Source organism: Narcine bancroftii, chromosome 10 (assembly GCF_036971445.1).
Source record: "Narcine bancroftii isolate sNarBan1 chromosome 10, sNarBan1.hap1, whole genome shotgun sequence".
Classification (NCBI taxonomy): Eukaryota; Metazoa; Chordata; class Chondrichthyes; order Torpediniformes; family Narcinidae; genus Narcine; species Narcine bancroftii.
This window is the reverse complement of record NC_091478.1, coordinates 34,323,673-34,342,122: the sequence shown is the minus strand read 5'-3', so window position 1 is coordinate 34,342,122 and position 18,450 is coordinate 34,323,673. Positions and strand designations below refer to the sequence as shown.

Sequence of the window (18,450 nt, the reverse complement as noted above, 5' to 3'; positions counted from 1 at the left end):
GACGTCTGTGGTGGGCAAGTTGATGGAAAGTGTTCTGAGGGATGGTATTTACAAATATTTGGAGGTACAGGGAGTAATCAGCATGGTTTTGTCAGGGGTAGATCATGCTTGACAAACGTGATTGAGCTTTTCGAGGGGGTTACAAAAAAGGTTGATGAAGGGAAAGCTGTGGATGTTGTCTATTTAGACTTTAGTAAAGCTTTTGACAAAGTTCCCCACAGGAGGTTAGGAAAAAAGGTGGAGGCATTAAGTATAAATGAGGAGGTAGTGAAATGGATTCAGCAATGGTTGGATGGGAGGTGTCAGAGAGTAGTGGTAGAAAATTGTTTGTCCAATTGGAGGCCGGTGACCAGTGGAGTTCCTCAGTGATTGGTCCTGGGTCCACTATTGTTTGTTATATATGTTAACGATCTGGAAGTAGGGGTGGAGAATTGGATAAGCAAGTTTGCGGATGATACAAAGATTGGTGGTGTTGTGGACAGTGAGGAAGATTTCCGTAGATTAAAAGGTGATTTAGGAAGGCTGGAGGTGTGGGCTGAGAAATGGCTGATGGAATTTAATACAGATAAGTGTGAGGTGTTACATTTTGGAAAGGCACATCTAAATAGGTCATATGCATTAAATGGTAGGCTATTGAGATGTGCAGAGCAACAAAGGGATTTAGGAGTTGTGGTAAATAGTACCCTCAAGGCTGATACTCAGGTAGATGGTGTGGTGAAGAAGGCATTTGGAATGTTGGATTTCATAAATCGGAGTATTGAATTCAAGAGTAGAGAGGTTATGATGAAATTGTACAAGGCATTGGTGAGGCCAAATTTGTAGTACTGTGTACAGTTTTGGTCACCAAATTATAGGAAAGATATAAACAAAATAGAGAGTGTGCAGAGAAGGTTCACGAGAATGTTGACAGGATTTCAAGGTTTGAGTTCCAGGGAAAGGTTGTGCAGACTGGGGTTTTTTTCTCTGGAGCGTAGAAGATTGAGAGGGGACTTGATAGAGGTGTTTAAGATTTTAAAAGGGACAGAGTAAACGTGGATAGGCTTTTTCAATTAAGAATGGGGGAGATTCAAACTAGAGGGCATGGTTTAAGATTGAAGGGGGAAAATTATAAGGGGAACATGAGTGGAAATTTCTTTACGCAAAGGGTGGTAGGGATGTGGAATGAGCTTCCGGCAGATGTGGTCAAGGCGGGATCATTGGTTACATTTAAGGAAAGACTGGATAGTTACATGGAGAGGAGCGGACTAGAGGAGTATGGACCGGGTGCTGGTCAGTGGGACTAGGAGGGTGGGGATTTGTTACGGCATGGACTAGTAGGGCCGAACTGGCCTGTTCTGTGCTGTAAGTGGTTATATGGTTATCCCTTCTATGTTGCCATTTCACTTGCTTTGCCAATGGTTATATTGATTCTCTGTGTGGCTCCACTTACATTCTCCTTTCACTTCACAAATTTACATGCTTTTCTGGCCAATTTTTCCACAATCTCTTCAAAATGCCTAATCTTTGTCTCTTCATTCATAATTTCTACAACTACAATCTGCTCCCTCGCAGGAGTGATACCCTCATCTTACTACAACCAAAACCCACTTTGCACTCTGGTGTGATTTCCATCTGAGCTTCCTGCAACCCAAAGGACACAAACTGAAATGTTGACTTTGAAGCAAAAATTTGAAATAGAATAATTAATCTAACTCCTCTTTGTCATATTCATTTGACTTCTGGCAAAATCAAGACTTGCTTTTTTTCTGCTAAAAAAAAATAAGCTCAGTTCACAATGATCATCCTGATAACATGCGGAGCTCCCACCTGATATCAGTTTATCCGCTGCTGAAAAACTCATCCAAACTCTGCTGTTGCCATGAGGCGAGGGTGCTCCAGTGCTCTGGTGATCAGCCTCCCCATCTTCCAACTCTTTCTGCAATGACCTGTTCTCTAATCCAGCCTTGCAACGAGACTAGCTCAGAAACCTCCCCTACACATCCAAATTCCCATCTTTGCTTTCAAATCCCTCCACTGCCTTGCACCCTATGTCTGTAGTCTTGCCTGTAATGTACATGCGCCTGTGGATTCCTGGTCTGTGGTGAAGTAACATGCGTATAATTCAGAGGAACACATGAATAACAAAAAAAAAGCCTTCAAACTGGATTCATTACTGCTTGATTTTTCATGTCCAACTTGTGTACAAAATCATAACCCGGATTAGATTTACTCGTGATCATTTTCATTGAGAAATTAGATGTACCGTTTTTGTGTGAAATTTACCGTAAAGTTTCTGATGACTTCCAGCCTTGGTTGAGCATCAGTTGACATTATGAGTTGAGGATTCCTCTTTTACCAATATAAAAAGGAGGATGTTTTAAGGCACAACCTCTGGCTTTCTTTGAACACTCGTAGTAGAACTAGGAGTGCATTAAGCCATCACTCTCTACCTGAAAAGGCACTCTTATAATCTCAGGGCACCAGACTGGATCTAAATACCATCACATGGAGTTCTTTCTCCAACATTAGCTGTAGAGGCGCTCACTTAGCTGTTCCTCAGATGATGGAGGCTGTTATCCATTGTAGGAAGCACTTCTTTGGCTTGGCTTCGCGGACGAAGATTTATGGAGGGGGTAAATGTCCACGTCAGCTGCAGGCTCGTTTGTGGCTGACAAGTCCGATGCGGGACAGGCAGACACGGTTGCAGCGGTTGCAGGGGAAAATTGGTTGGTTGGGGTTGGGTGTTGGGTTTTTCCTCCTTTGCCTTTTGACAACAATTGGCCACAGCGGGGATGGGGGGGGATGGGGTTTGGAGGGGACCTCAAGGTAGGCATCAAATCACGTCCATCTGCAGAAAGCTTCCACTGACAAAGTCTGCACAGTTGCACGCGAACTGATCCTGGCCTGCTCAGCTTGAGCCTGACTTCGTTATATGCAGCTATCAAATTAGGGAATGGATTAGTTATATGCTCTCGTGTTGCGGTCAGGTCAAGGCTCTTTATAAATAAGTGCACTAAGACCCAGTGGCTGATTTAAACCTTCACTTTCCAACACAAGTCTGATGATATGGCTCAGGTCCAATGTCAAACAAATCATGTCACTGGGCTCAAAATTTGGATCAGATTGGCTGTGATTAGTTTGGACTAAATTTTAATTTTATACACGAGCAGTGTACTCAAACAGACCTCCAGTCTGGACTTCTACAATGAGCAATATCTTCACAGTGTCAGGTTTCCATTTCCACTCCGTTATCACCGAGATGTAAAATGCTCTGGGAAAAGTTGTTAATTAGATATATTCAAAAGGGAGATGGATTTGGCCCTATTGACGAAAGCAATGGTTTTCAAACTGCCCCCCTAAATTCACATTCCACCTTAAGTAATCCCGATGCCATAAGTGCTCTCTGATTAGTAAGGGATTGCTTAAGGTGGTATGTGAGTGGAATGGGAAGGTTGAGAACCACTGCTCTAGACCCAGCTGTTACTGAAATATTTTCCTTGAGAAAAATTGTCATTGGCCCATTTCCTTTGGAGTTATGAAGCCGTGCACATAATGAGTCAATGAGGTACAATTAAAACAGTGGTTTTTTCAAACTTTTTCTTTCCATCCACATACCCACCTGAAGCAATCCCTTACTAATCACAGAGCATGTATGGCATGGTGATTAGTGAGTTTGGAGGGGGTATTTTGAAAGCCACTGAACTAAAGGGATTGAGGGGCATGAGAAAAAGTAGTACTAGGATATTGAAGATAATATGATCAGCCATGATCATATTGAATGGTGGAGCAGACTTGCAGAGCCTTCTCTGATTTTCTGCCTTTCTATGTTTTTGTCATTCACTATGTCTGGATTGCTCCCTCCCTCAAGGTCCCTTGACTGTAAGCCTCCTTATCACAGATCTATCCAAATAGGCATAGTACATTTATTCCATGGCTTCCACCTTCCTGTTCACAACTGCATCAGAGAGCATGCCCAGATTCTGTACTCTAACCAAACTGAGTTTATATGTGTTAGCTTTCGTGAGGAGCAGATGACATCTTGGGAAATGGGTTTTGCTGGCATTTTTGGCATCCTGCATGTCTGGGTAGTCATAAACTTATCAACGCCATCACTCATAATGATCTCTATTACACAACTGGGGCACCTTTATCAACGGGAAAGATGGTCAGGTGTTTGAAGATCAGCAGGTTGTCCTGACTATAAATGGCAAATGATATAAATCCACAGGACTATAAGAGTGGCAGAGAGGATCACTGGAGTCCCCCGCCCAAAATTGATGTGATCTACTGGGATCGTTGTTTGAAGAGGGCATGCAAAATCTTTGAGGACCCCTTCTAGCCTCCACGCAGCATTTTTGAGCTGCTCCCGTCAGGGAAGAGATACAGTAGTATCAGAGCCAGTACCACCAAGCAGAGAAACAGCTTCTTCCCATGGGCTGAACGCCCAAAGGAACTGCTCACACTAACCATCTGAGACTGTTGTTTATTTGTCTTTCTGAATTGGGTGTCTGCATGTTTTACACTGAGGACCTTGTGCAATCAGATGATAACAAACCTGACTTGACTTGTTGATCCAAAGGGATGCAGAACTGCCTAACAGTGTGAAGGGTAGGACTCTAGAGGGAAGAACTATCTGCTTCCTGGACTCCTTACAGCAGAATATTTGTGGAAGATGTCATCTCTTTTGAAGCGGAGATATCAGTGCTAGCGGGTGAGACACAAACCCTGCAGCAATGAAATGCTGCACCTCCTCCATCAAATAGGTGGCACCCTGCATTACACCAGTGGGAAGTACAGCATTTCATCACTGCATGCTTTGTGTTTCACTACCTAGCAGGGGCACAGATCAAGAGGCTGAGTGACATGCAGTGAAGGATGAAGAGCAGATGTTGGTGGAACAGTGGTGAAGCTCATCGAGCTGCTGCCTCCCAGAGCCAGAGACCCAGGTTCAATCCAAAATCAAGTGTAGCTTGAAGAGTGTTTGCACATTCTCCCCGTGACTGCATGTGTTTCTTCTGTGAGCATTGGTTTCCTCCCACATCCAAAAGAAGTGCAGGTTGGTAGGTGAATTAGTGATTACAAAATAACTCTTGGTGAGTGATTGAATCTGGCAGGGGGGGGGGGGGGGGGGGCGGGTGGGCACTGTTCAGAATGTGAGAATTTAAAAATGGGATTAAGGAAAACAGTATAATTTGGTGGTTTGATGATTGACGTGGACTCAGTGGGGCAATGGCCTGTTTCCACATTGTTTCTATATTACTCCAAGAGCAAGATATGCAGGACTACAGGGGGAGTCCCAGCAGAACACTGCCAGCCTCATATTCCAGCAGTGAAACATAGCAATGCCCATAAAATAAGGGATCACAATCCCTTATCCAGATACTCTCCACAGTCCAAGCCTTACAACCAACATAGCAGGTTAATTCTCCAGAAGTCAGTCCTCAGAGCTCAGACGACACACAATAATCCCCCAGTCCTCCTATGCTGGACCAATTGGACTGATCACAACACATTAATGAATGAATCCCTGATCCAAGTACTGATACTGATGTCTGGCGCTGCTTCCGATGTGCAATTCATCCTGATGTATCTAGTTAGGACATGACATTTAGCTCCACATTTTTAAAAAGAGTGAGGGTTTTCATGCATGAGGAGGCAGTTGAAACCATTATATTATAGACAATAGGTGCTGGAGTAGGTCAATTGGCCCATCGAGCCAGCACCACCATTTATCAGATCATGGCTGATCTTTCCCTTTCAATAACCAATCCCAGCCTTATCCCCATAACCCTTAACTGTCCTTCCCACAAGAGCCTTATCCAACTCTCTCTTAAATCTATCCAGCGAATCCGCCCCCACTACCCTCTGTGGCAATGCATTCCACAGATCCACAACACTCTGGGTAAAAAAAAATTCTCCTTATTTCTGTGTTAAATGGCTTCCCTGTATTCTTAAACTATGCCCTCTAGTCCTAGTCTCACCCATCACTGGGAACATGTACTCTGATTTCATCCTGTCAAGCCCTTTGATAATCCTAAATACCACAATCAGGTCTCCCCTCATCCTTCTAAACTCCATCGCATATAACCCAAGTCTTTCTAACCTATCTGCGTATGACATTCCTGCCATCCCAGGAACTAACCTTGTAAATCTGCGGTGCACTCCCTCTATAGCAAGTATGTCCTTTCTTAAATATGGGGACCAGAACTGGATGCAATACTCCAGGTGAGGTCTCACCAGGGCCCTGTACAACTACAAGAGGGCTTCTCTACTCCTATTCTCCAATCGCCTCTTAATGAAAGCCAACATGTTGGAATGACGGCTTCTAGATCCCAGCACACAAGACCTTCCATCAGAGAATAATGCCAGCTCTTTTTCACTAAGTTTATGGACTTTTTTCCTGCTCCTCTACAGCAAGTTTCTCTTCCAAGGCAACCAGAGTATATGTTGTCTTTGAAGTACAATGTTGGTAAATGGGCGGAAAGTAAAATAGCAGTTCAGGTTATTTTTTAATTGGAAAGATTATAGCACGATGTTTTGCGAACAGACCTGAGAACGTTTGTGCATGAATCGGAAAAAGTCGAGTTGCAGGTGCAACAGTACAGGTAACTGGTGAGGCCACACCTGGAGTGCTGCGTGCAGATCCAGTCTCCTTACTTGAGGAAACATAGTCTGTCTTTGGACTCAGCTCAGAGCAGGTTCCCAAGCTTGATTCTTGAGAAGAGGGAATTAGCCTGTGAGGAGAGATCGAGTCACCTGTGAAGGATGAGAGAGGGTCTTATAGAAGCATATAAAATTGTAAAAGGGAGGGTTAAGATATAGGTGGGAAAGTTGATTCCACTGTTAGGTTAGACTAGAACTAGGGGACATAGCCTCAAAATTTGGGGGAGTATATTTGTGACAAATATGAGGAATAACCTGGTGAATCAGTGAAATTCTCTGCCCAAAGTAGCAGAAGAGGCTGACATTAAATATATTTAAGACACCGTTGGATATATTTTTGCACAGGGGGGAAATTGAAGGTGATAGAGAAAAGGCGGGTATGAGGCCACTGCCAAATCAGCCCATATTTTATTGAATGGTAGTTCAGGCTCGATGGACCAGTCGACCTTCTGCTCACGTTTCTTATGTCCTTACCCAAGTGCCTTCCTCAATTTTTTGGAAGTGGCATTCAACTGAAACTGCATCATGTAGATCCAGTTTTAGTTCATAAATCTGGAGGTTACCCACCATAAAAATATCATTCATGTAGTTTTGGCAGACTCGATTATAGTTTTGCAGGGGATCAGAGTGGATGGTAGTGTTACACCCTGCCATGTTTAACTCACCAAAAAAGGAAGAAATCCAATGTCAGGGACAAAGATCCTTGTCCTCAGTAAACTTAATGCTGCTTTTTGTTGTCTTGCCTTTATTACTATGAAATGCTGTGTCTATTTCCCAATCCTACTTTATGATTCATGCCTGTTTTATTTGGCAATCATACGTGCTTATTGGGAGCTTTCCCTGTGGTAAAGGTGTCATGTAGAAAGCAAGTTGCTTTTAGTGATGCCATTTCTTCGCAGAACATAACATTTAAATGACACTGATTTTATCTGATAGATTTTTGTGAACAAGTCTGATTTGGATACATTGCATGACACAAGTATGCTGTAGAAACTCAGCTTGCTTAACTGGATAAATTGCATATTGTTTTCAGACTGTGCCAAGAGCAAACATCCATCAAATGCATTTGCTGCCCTAAAGTCAGAATTGCAGTTGCTAAGGTGTGAGCAGATAAATATGGGAGTTGCCATAGAACCATAGGACACTACAGCTCAGAAACAGGCCATTCAGCCCTTCTAGTCTGTGCTGACCATTATTTTGCTAGTCCCATTGTCTTACTCCCATTCCATTACCCTCTAGATCTCTCCCAACCATGTATCTATCCAATTTATTCTTAAGACCTCTTTTCTTTTTGTTGCAGGTACTTAGGAATAACAAGACCATTGACGTATCCAGTCAGACAGAATGGGAAAGGAATGGCCAAAATGATCCTTTGTGTATGGCTTCTGGCTGCAAGTGTCACTTTACCACCTCTCTTTGGCTGGGCCAAGAATATCAATGATGACAAGGTTTGCCTGATCAGCCAAGACTTCGGTTACACCATTTATTCTACGGCAGTGGCATTCTATATCCCCATGTCAGTCATGCTTCTCATGTATCACCAGATTTTCAAGGCTGCCAAGAAGAGCGCTGCCAAACACACCTTTGCTGGATTCCCTCGGCCAGGTGACATGAATATGGGCGAGGCAGTTGAAAGAGGGGTTAAACCTCACAAAGAGTCGGAGGAATGTACCAACTTTACCCGCCTTCTGAAGAATGAGCGTAAGAACATGTCAATCTTCAAAAGGGAGCAGAAAGCTGCGACCACTCTTGGCATTGTAGTTGGTGCGTTCACCGTGTGTTGGTTACCATTTTTCATTCTTTCTACAGCAAGACCCTTTATCTGTGGCACCAAATGTAGCTGCATACCATTTTGGTTGGAAAGAACGATCTTGTGGTTTGGATACGCAAATTCACTGTTAAATCCTTTCATATATGCGTTATTCAACAGGGACCTGCGGACGACCTATCACAATCTGCTGAGGTGCAGGTACAGAAATATTAATCGTAAACTCTCTGCTGCAGGGATGCACGAGGCTCTGAAGCTGGTAGAGAGGCCAGAACTGGTACTGTAGACAGAGCATGTTCTTTGAAACAGAAATACCTCAGGGAAAGAAGAATTTTCTTTGTCTGCAAACTGTTGTCGTTCCATCATGGACTCGTCACGGAATATGTTTTATTATTTGTACATCCTTCGTGCATTAGGAAGGTTGGCCTGGATTTATAGACAATATCAAGTGGGAACAGATGGCAGTGGGACTTACTGGTTCATTACCATTGATGTTTTGGCCTCTCTGATTTTTTTGTGCATGCTGTGAAATGGATTATCCCACCGCCATAGTGTTTCATTACCTCAGCAAAATGAAGATAAGAAAATCAAAGACGACCATGCATTTTGGGCAGAAAACATTCTTATTGCGTCTTGCTGAAAAGCAGCTTAAACTGTGGTACCATAAACGGTTGGTTGCAATTAATGCTTCTGGGTCCAATAAATACACCACTGTTGCAGCAAGCTCTTCTGTAACCTTTCCTTGTGATGTCTCTCTCCTCCCCAAATGAACCCACTCCCTCCCTCCACCACCCCTACCACCACATCCCTTCTCTTTTTAAAAAAAAATATATAGTGGGTTAAGGTGAATTTGTAAAGGAGACACCAGAATTCTTATTGTTCTTGATCAGCCGTCCCTCCAATACAAAGAAAAAATATTTTGGGCTTCCCACCATTTCCACTCTCTTCTCGCACTTCACAAATTAACTTTTTTCTTTTTAAGATGTTTTTATTGAAGTTCGCAAGAATACAAAAATTAAACAATGCAATTATATATTGAAATACAAATCACAAGAAAAATAAAAATAAAACTCCCGTTAATTCGAAACTCCGATCACTATTAAGTCACGATAACCTGGAAATAGACGGCACAGTTTCGGAGCTTATAACAACCCTAAAACTTTACATTGTGGTAATGGTCCATAAAAGGGCCCCATGTCTTTAGGAAATTAATATTTGAACCTTTAACAGCATATCTAATTTTTTTCTAGACTTGAACAAGACGTAATATCATTTAACCATTTGTATGGGTGTAGGTGGAGTGTTATCTTTCAATTTAATCAAAATTACCCCTCTGACTATTGTAAGGTAAAACATCATGAGATGGGAATGTGTAGGGAGTTACCCTGTACAGGGCAGTAACAAGAAGGGGAGGTGTCCTTGTACTCCTGTTAGGTAAAACATCATGAGATGGGAATGTACAGGGCTGTAACAAGATGTAAATGCATCCTTGTACTTACAAGATAAGAGAGACATTGATGGATTGAGAGGCAGGAAGCTAGCAGGGAAAGGATAGCAACAGTTTTAGTCATTGGACAAGTAATGATATGATGATGTTCTAAGCATGTATCCAAGGGTATAAAAAATCACCATTTTGCTGATAACGGCAGAATGCATTCTCCGACTAACTTTGTTAGTCGCAAGTGTTACAATCCGGTAATAAAGAACAAAGAACCCTGATTTCGACTCAGCCTGGTGTTTGTCTCACTCATTCATGAACAAAGCAGACCTAACACTATCAATGAAGTAAAAGATAAAATTGGTTTTGAGTTGATGTCAATAAAACATCATCAATTGGAAATGATCCAAAAAGAGCAATTAAAGGGCAAGGTTCCAATTTAACCTTGGGAATCACTGATAACATTCGAAAAATATCTTTCCTAAATTTTTCTGTCCTAGGGCAAGTCCAAAACACATGTAAAAGAAGCCTCAGCAATGTTACATTTGCCACCTAGAGGATTTATAGCTGAATAAAAACGAGATCATTTCACTTTAGATGTGCCCTCTATGGTCCACTTTAAATTGCAATAAACAATGTTGTGCACAAAGGAAGGTCATATTAATCAGGTTATGAAGAGAACCCCACACCCCAGCTGAGAACAAAAGATTCAAATCCTGTTTCCAGTCTCCCTTGATCTTAATTAACGAGGCCGTTCTTAAATCAAGTAATTCTTTTTCGTAAATAAGAGATATTGAACCTTTATTAGAAAGTTGTAAGTCTAAAATTAACTTCATCATACAGATTTAGACAAGCCCTTAAATTTGGCAGGATGCATGTCTATACAAACACATGGAAATAGGATCAATTTTAAAGGAATATCTTTCCCTCTGTCTTGGAAGATCCCAGCATCTCTAAAGCTGTCAATTCTTTATCCCTTTTCTTTGGAAAATGCCCGGTGACATTTCTCCAACTTCCTGTGCTAATCTTTATATCTTTTACTGTTTTAGAAGCAGCAAAGAACACATTTAGAGCTTGCCATTTTTATTTTTTGGTTCCTACCACAAACTCAGATCATCATGAGATTCTCTATAACCAGTGAAACCATATTTTTAACGTGCTGCCATTGTTCCATTGATGGAAAAGTAGCAGGCAATCTACCCATCAATATCATATAAACAGCTAAATTATTATGTTTAAATGATCTTTTTTTAGGTCTCGATTTGTTCTTTGCTGCTTTGAAAATGTTAAATTTGCAAAGGGGAATACGATTTTGGCACATATGTAAAGATACAGAGACTTTCTATCCCAAGAAAACAAGTTCTGTAAAATTTAATTACAAATCCATATGTAAAAAGGCATGTCACTTTTGAGGAATATATTGATTAGATGGTTAATTGCATACCAAATAAGATCAAATAATACTGACCTGCCAGCACAAAGGATTTATGAAATGAGCTCAAATAATTTGTTTATTACTGAGTGACCAAAAATGTTGATGCTGTAAAATGATTCAACAATCTGACTCACAGCACATCAACAGTGAAAAGATCAAATTATATATCTCTAATACTGATCCATTATCTGTTCATTTGTTATTGGGGCTTCATTGCCAAAGGAAATGAAAATCAAATGAGATGTCCAACAAGCATTTAATTTAACATTATTCACTTGCATTTCTTACTGACTCATAGTAAAATTCTTTATACCTCAATAGAGGGGGATAAGCATCCTTAACATAACAGTTGCTTGGCCAATTTAAAGGGGGGAGCACAGGGAAGTTGTATCAAGCTTAAGATTCAGCCGACTTAAAGGTATCCCCACAGTGAACTATCACTGTCCAATGGGTTGAACATTTAGTGTAGCAGTTAGCGTGATGCTACCACAGCACTTATAACCAGGATTGAAATCCGCCTGTGTTAGTGTGGGTTTCCTTCAGGTGATCTGGTTTCCTCTCACCTTTCAAAACGTACAGGGGCTGTAGGTTAATAAGGGTACTTGAGTGGCACGTGCTCATGGGCCAGATGGGCCTGTTACTGGGTGGTATATATAAAAAAAATTTAAATTCCTCAAATCCAATCCTGAGAAAATGTCTCTGATAATGTTTGGCTTAAACACTTTCTCTATGGGTAAGAGGGTAAATGGCACGAGGAGGAGACACGAGAAAGCAAGAGATCATATTGAGATCCTGGCATGTGGCCCGATGTTCCTGATGCACCAAAATACAGAGGCACATATGCAACATGTGATTGCAGGGATGCAGGTTTGAACATAATTTCTAGGAAATTCAGTTGTGCCTGTGTGGCCTGTGGAGAGCATGGCATCAGGGACACAGAAGCAGGTTTCATTGTGAAACCCACAACGGGATTGCCTTTACTTAGCTGAGCAGGTTCCTGCTCATAGAAATCAGGTTGCTCAATATTGGCAGAACTCATCACTTGCTCTGGTTTTCACTTGAGCTCTCACCATTGCACCTCAACTTGTTAGAGATCTTGACTATGTCAACCAGCTATGACCATATCTGACCCTCAATTACATAATGACCTTGAGGGTCTACCAATCCCCTCCACCCAATCCCTGCAGCCAATCACAAGCCTTTTTTGCATGCCCTTCAATTCCTATCTGAAGCCCTTCACCTTCCCAACCTTGGATTCTCTCCACTGAGATCTCATTCACCTTCTCACTGTACATTCCCTGACCATCACCTGTCAACAACCTGACTTCTTCATGTCAATGATGTCTTACAAAAGCAGAATAAATGTATTCATAAATGTAGCAAAGAGTCCGCAGAAAGTGAATGGGCAGATTTAACTTTTGGGAAACCAATAGGTGAAATGAGCAGATGCAACAGGAGCAGAGAGCAAACATGTTCTTGCTATTTAAAATGGATCTGGTGAGCTGCAGGCCTCACATATCGGAATCCTGCTTCATCATTTGGGATGCAGAGGTCAGCTAGGGAAATCCAAATTATTTCCTTGGGTCTAAGCTTCATAAAATTAACATGGCGAGCACCCCATTTGTGCCCACGTTAGAAAATTACATGCAATGGGTTGAGTAGTCTCCCAGTGGCCACCCATTTTAATTCCCCATCTCATTCCCTTTCTAACGTGACTGTCCATGGTCTCAAAAAACTGCCAGACTGAGACCACCTGCAAACTAAAGGAACAACACCTCATCTTCCATCTGGGTACTCTTCAACCAGATGGCGTTAACATCAACTTCTCCAGTTTCCATTAAAACCTTTCCCCCTTCTTCTTCCCCATGTGACCTTTCCCCACTCTCTCTCCCCTTTTTGCTCTGTCTCCTTTCACAGAACCAAAATCAATTCTCACCTTCCCTCTCATCATATCTAATTAACACCTTTTGTCTGTTGGTCTGTACTCCACCTCTCATTCTTCCCCCTTTCTCTCCCAGTCTTTATCCAGATATTGTCCTGTTTTTTTGCTTATACAGGCAGTCCCGGGTTATGAATGTCAGAGATATAAACAACTCGCACTTACGAACGGGCTGTTCCCCAATTGGCGCATGTGGATAATGTTACCTCACCAACACTAAATAAGAACCTTAAGAACCTGTTCCACCTTAAATACAAATTCGGCTTATGGACAGGCCCAGGTAATGGAACTCATTCATAACATGAGGACTGCCTGTACCTTGAAGAAGGGCTCAAGCACAAAAAGTCAGTAATTTATCTTTATCTCTTATGGACACTGTGAATTCTGGCATTTCTGTGTGTTTTTACTACAATCATAACATCTGCAGGCTTTCATGTTTCACTGAATAGTCTCCTGTCTTCCAACACTCCAGGCTTTCCATTCTTTCAAACAGTTCATTCTCTGTAGGTGCTAAGTAGTGCAGTTGAACTCCACGGTGGGGGAGGATACTGTCAAACTCTATGGGTGTTGCCCTACGTGCTTGACAACAGGTTGTTCATTAGCTGGAGAATTCAGCAGAAAATGCATAGGCAACCAGTATAAACCTACCAGCAGTCTCAGGCATTGTTGAAGATTGGGGAGGAGCACTTACACAAAGTCAGGTCTTCCCAAAATGCTTTTATGGCAATTTTCTTTTGAAGTAATAGTCACTCTAGCAATGTAATAAAGTCAAACAGTCAATTCCCACACATTGAGATTCCACAAACAGTAATGAAACAGACAGATCAATTGTTTAAAGCACTTATGAAACCAATATATCATGCATAAAAGCTTTATAAAAAGGCCAGATCAAAAGTGATGCGAGAAATTGAGAACAAATACAGAAAATTATTTGAGTTAATCAACTTGAAGCTTTAACTCAGTTTCTCTCTCCTCAGATATTGCTTGATCCGTTCAGTATTTCTTGAACTTTCCATTTAAATTTTGGATTAAAGAAAACTTTCAACACAAATTAATTCTTGCTGAAGCTATTAGTCTCTCTAGTTCAGGGGTAGATAAAGGACATTTTTAGTGTCTTGTTTTGTATTTACATTTAAATAAACATTATCTTGTTCTTGATTCAAATCTTGACATTATTTAATATAAGCTGTTCAGATCATTTGACCATAAAATTTAAAGCTTTTTTCTCATAAATATCATCCAATTTTTCAGTCCATAGAAAGTCCTTCTCGCTCGCTTCATCCCCGAGTCGCCCATTGCTTTTATTATTAGTTTCAGTTGGCAACGCCAGCGAAGTGCTCTCTGGAGTTGGGTATCAACCTTACTTAATATGACATCAGGATATTTAGTTTGCAAGACTTGAGTTGGAGATTCTTCTCAATTTGAATTCCAAACATCATTGATCAATTGGCTCAGCATCTTCGGCTTGGTGTGGTGATGCTCACAGAGCTCTTTGTCTTCAACATATTATTGCTCCATGAATCTAAAATCAGAGAAAGAACCCTTGTCGAAGTGATATGTGGATACTTGGTTGATAACAAAGGGTATTTTTCACCATTATTTTATCTCTGAGCAGAAGGTCATGCATCCATTTCAAATTATTCCACATATTTTTTGCTTTTTACTTAGGCACTACTTAATTTCCTTTTGGTTAACCGTGGATGGTTAAGCATAAGCTTAATGTCCAGTTAATTCATAGGTTTGAATTTTCTCTGGAATTATTTTGAGCCCTTTGATATATTATTGATTCTCGAGTGAAGCTAATTTTCATTCCTTGCATGTTTTAGGTTATTCATCAAACAAGCAACCTTGCCATATTATGATCCTACCTGTCCCAAGAAGGTTGTTCTGGTTTGGTCAGGAGTGGTAACGTGTGGGCATGCCATTTCAAGGCAAAATTAAATAGATACCTAGAGAACTATTTTGATCAAAGGATGAAAACTGATGCCAAATGGGTGCCATACAAATATTGCAATACTTTTAGAACATTGAACATTACAGCACATTGCAGGCCCTTTGGCACATGATGTTATGCTAACCTATGTAAACCTACTCAACAATCTAAATCTTTCCTCCTTCACAACCATAAACCTCTATTTTTCACGCAATCATGTGCCTGTTCAAGAGTCTTTTAAATTACCATAATGTACCAGCCGCCGCCACCAGGCCTGGCAATGCATTCCAGACACCCACTACTCTCTGTGTAAATACTTATCCCTGATGTCTACCCTAAACTTTCCTCCCTCATTTATACAGATGTCCTCTGGTATTTGCTACGGTCACCCCGGGAAAAGATGTTGGCTGTCCATCCTATCTATGCCTATTATAATCTTGTTGACCTCTGTCAAGTCATTTTTCATCCTTTTCTTTGCTCCAAAGAGAAAAGCACTAGCTTTATTAATTTGGCCTCATTAAACATGTTCTCCAATCCAGGCAGCATTGTGTCAAATTTCCTCTGAGTCCTCTCCAAAGCTTCCTCATTCTTGTAATGAGGTGACCAGAACTAAACACAATTTTCAAAGTGTGGTCTAACTAGAATTTTATAGAGCTGCAACAATACCTCAGGCCTGTTGAACTCAATCTCCTGACTAATGAAGGCCAGTATATCATAAACCTTCTTAACTACTCGATCAAGCTGTGTGCAACCTTGTGAAAGTCTAGGTTCAGAAAATATTTTTGGACTTTATTGTCATAATTTGAAATTGCCTCACAATGGTAACAAGTATTTTTTCTGCCATAACTATATGGACTCCTTTCCCCAATTGGGTTAGAGCTCAGGATTTGGTTGACACACTGCAGCACACTGCAGGTTGACCCTGGTCTAAGGTAGAAAGTGTGCCAGTTCTCAAACAAGATGCAAAGGTGAAGTAGTCTCAAAGTCAGGGAGGAGTCAAGATTGACCATGAAAGCAGATGAGGTCTTCCCAGGCTTCTCATGGCTCTGTCCATTCCTTCTGCAGATGGAGAGGGTTTCAGTGAGATACCAATATCCAAGTTCTTCCTGTCTCTCTGTGACTCATATGATGTTGAATAAGTTGCAATGAGCCTTTTAAAATTAATTATTTTGTGGCTTTCTAGAACCAATGTAGGTTTCGTGTTGGGAAAACTAGTGTGAGAAAGCCTTCTAATGTCCCTGTAGACCATCAGCAGTGCAACCATGAAATGGTGATGCTTCCAGCATGAATGGAAGTCAACTTCAATGCCATACCTGCAAGCAAACAGTTATAAAACTGAAGCATTTGCCAACACATATCATGTAACCTCTTCAGATTAGACCAACATTTGATTAAGTGTAGTGAGGTGATAATTAAGACAATGCTACTGCCTCCAGCATTTTGGCTTCACCCTCCAACTTGGGCACCCTTTTTAATCTCTTTACTAGTTAAAGTATATGGGGGGAAAATCATCCTCTTGGGCTTTACATGGGGAGGGAGTAGGAGATCACCTGTATTATACTCACAACAGCAACTTATTCTATTCAAAAGAATGGAAATCTTTAAAAAATAACAAATCCTGTTTATACAATGGACAAAGATGCTATAAAATGGAATAAGTTGCTTTGTATCTGGTTTTGTGCCATCCTTCTGTGATGTAAGTTGTATGAAACATAAGTACCAAATTAATTACGTTCGCCTAAGATTTTGTCTTCCCTTTGTTTGATGAAAATGCTTTGTTTCATGCACATACTGCAATGCAATATTTAGATAGGGAGTTTCTTGATTGCAGATTGCATGTCCATCAACAACAAACAAACATTAAAGGTCCTCCATTAAAACTCCTCCCATTGAACATAATTGAATAGCTGGCAAAAAGAGACATGAGAAGAAAAGCATGGGAGTAAATTTCTGACAGTTGCCTCATTTCGGCCTAATTACAGCAGATCTCGTTGCTAGTCATTCATGACTACATTTGTAATGGTGGTTATCGTGCAAGATTCCAATTTATGTGAAGTGTATTTCCTGGTAATAATCCATTGAACAAACTATTGCAAGAGAAGCTGCTTTCCTTTAAATTGCCAATTATTTGTTCAGATAACATGCTGCACTGAAGCTCAAGATAAGCATTCATTTCCAACACTGAACAAAATTGCTTGGTGCTCTCGATGTGCCAGTGATTGAATTTTGGCCTGAGTCATGACACAATCACTGTGATTATTGCCACCAATCTAGTCAACACTAGTTGGTTTCTAGACAGGATCAAGAAGCAGGTGGAGAAAGAGTGGGATTTCTTTACTCACTTTCTGATATTTCATGCACATAGCGTGTAAAATTCCAGATTGAAAATGGATTAAAAGAAACTGGTTTAACCCAAATTACACATGGTTTGATTGTAAAGATTGCCATCAAACTGTACTCTCCAGTGAGTATTTGTGAACTGATTGGTCCATTGCTTACTTGAAGAACATCTGCAAATTTGAACATAAAAACCAAACTGTCAACTTTCAGTTTTGACTTGTGTGATTTGTTTTTAAGTATTTCTTTTACTTGAGTAGCCGTCTAAAAATATTAGTGTGAGAGGCACATTATAGAACAAATATAAAGGATACAAATGAATTCCCATCTAAGAGTCTTCAAAAGCAACCTGGGTGTCAAAGACAAATGTGTTGCAACTCCCACTGGGTCCAGGGATTTTAAATATTGTTTCAGATGTATTCTACTTCGACAAAGTAATTTAAGTCTCATAATGCTAATTTGGAACTTGATGTTTCTCTTATACTGTATCTATGTACAGTATGTCACTAAAAGGATATGCAGTTTTTGCATTTTGTTTCGACTCAATTGTATTCTTTTCACATAAATTTGATAAGAGCCAATTTTACTCTGTACCTTAGATTTCTGGATTTTGTGGGGGCAAATTTCTTTACCTGAACTGCCTTAACATGGGTATCACCCACATAGGCAGCCAAATACACTCAGAGGTGCATCAAAGTCCAGGGCTGCAGATGATTAAGACCAGGCTACTCAGTTTCTTGAGCCAATGAACAAGATCATGGCCAACCTAGTTCATCTTCAACCCTATATTCCCATTAACTTTCACCCTTGCCCCCACCTCCCCCACACCAAACCCACATTCTGATCTGCCTTCAGACATTAAATAGCTCGGCCTCCACCATTCTTTGACGGAACTGCAAAGACTAATGACGCTCTCTCTCCTCATCTCAGTTTAAATGTGCAACCTTTTAATAACGTT

General features: G+C 40.8%; 1 protein-coding gene across 1 annotated transcript in view; it reads left to right on the top strand.

The window, feature by feature from the left end:
• Positions 1-10,175, top strand: part of LOC138743928 (5-hydroxytryptamine receptor 7) — a 41,574-nt gene extending 31,399 nt beyond the window's left edge. The window contains exon 2 of the mRNA XM_069899491.1: positions 7,943-10,175. Coding sequence (XP_069755592.1) covers positions 7,943-8,696 — 754 coding nt within the window. The 3' untranslated portion in view covers positions 8,697-10,175. The remainder of the gene's footprint in view (positions 1-7,942) is intronic.
• Positions 10,176-18,450: the final 8,275 nt, after the last annotated feature.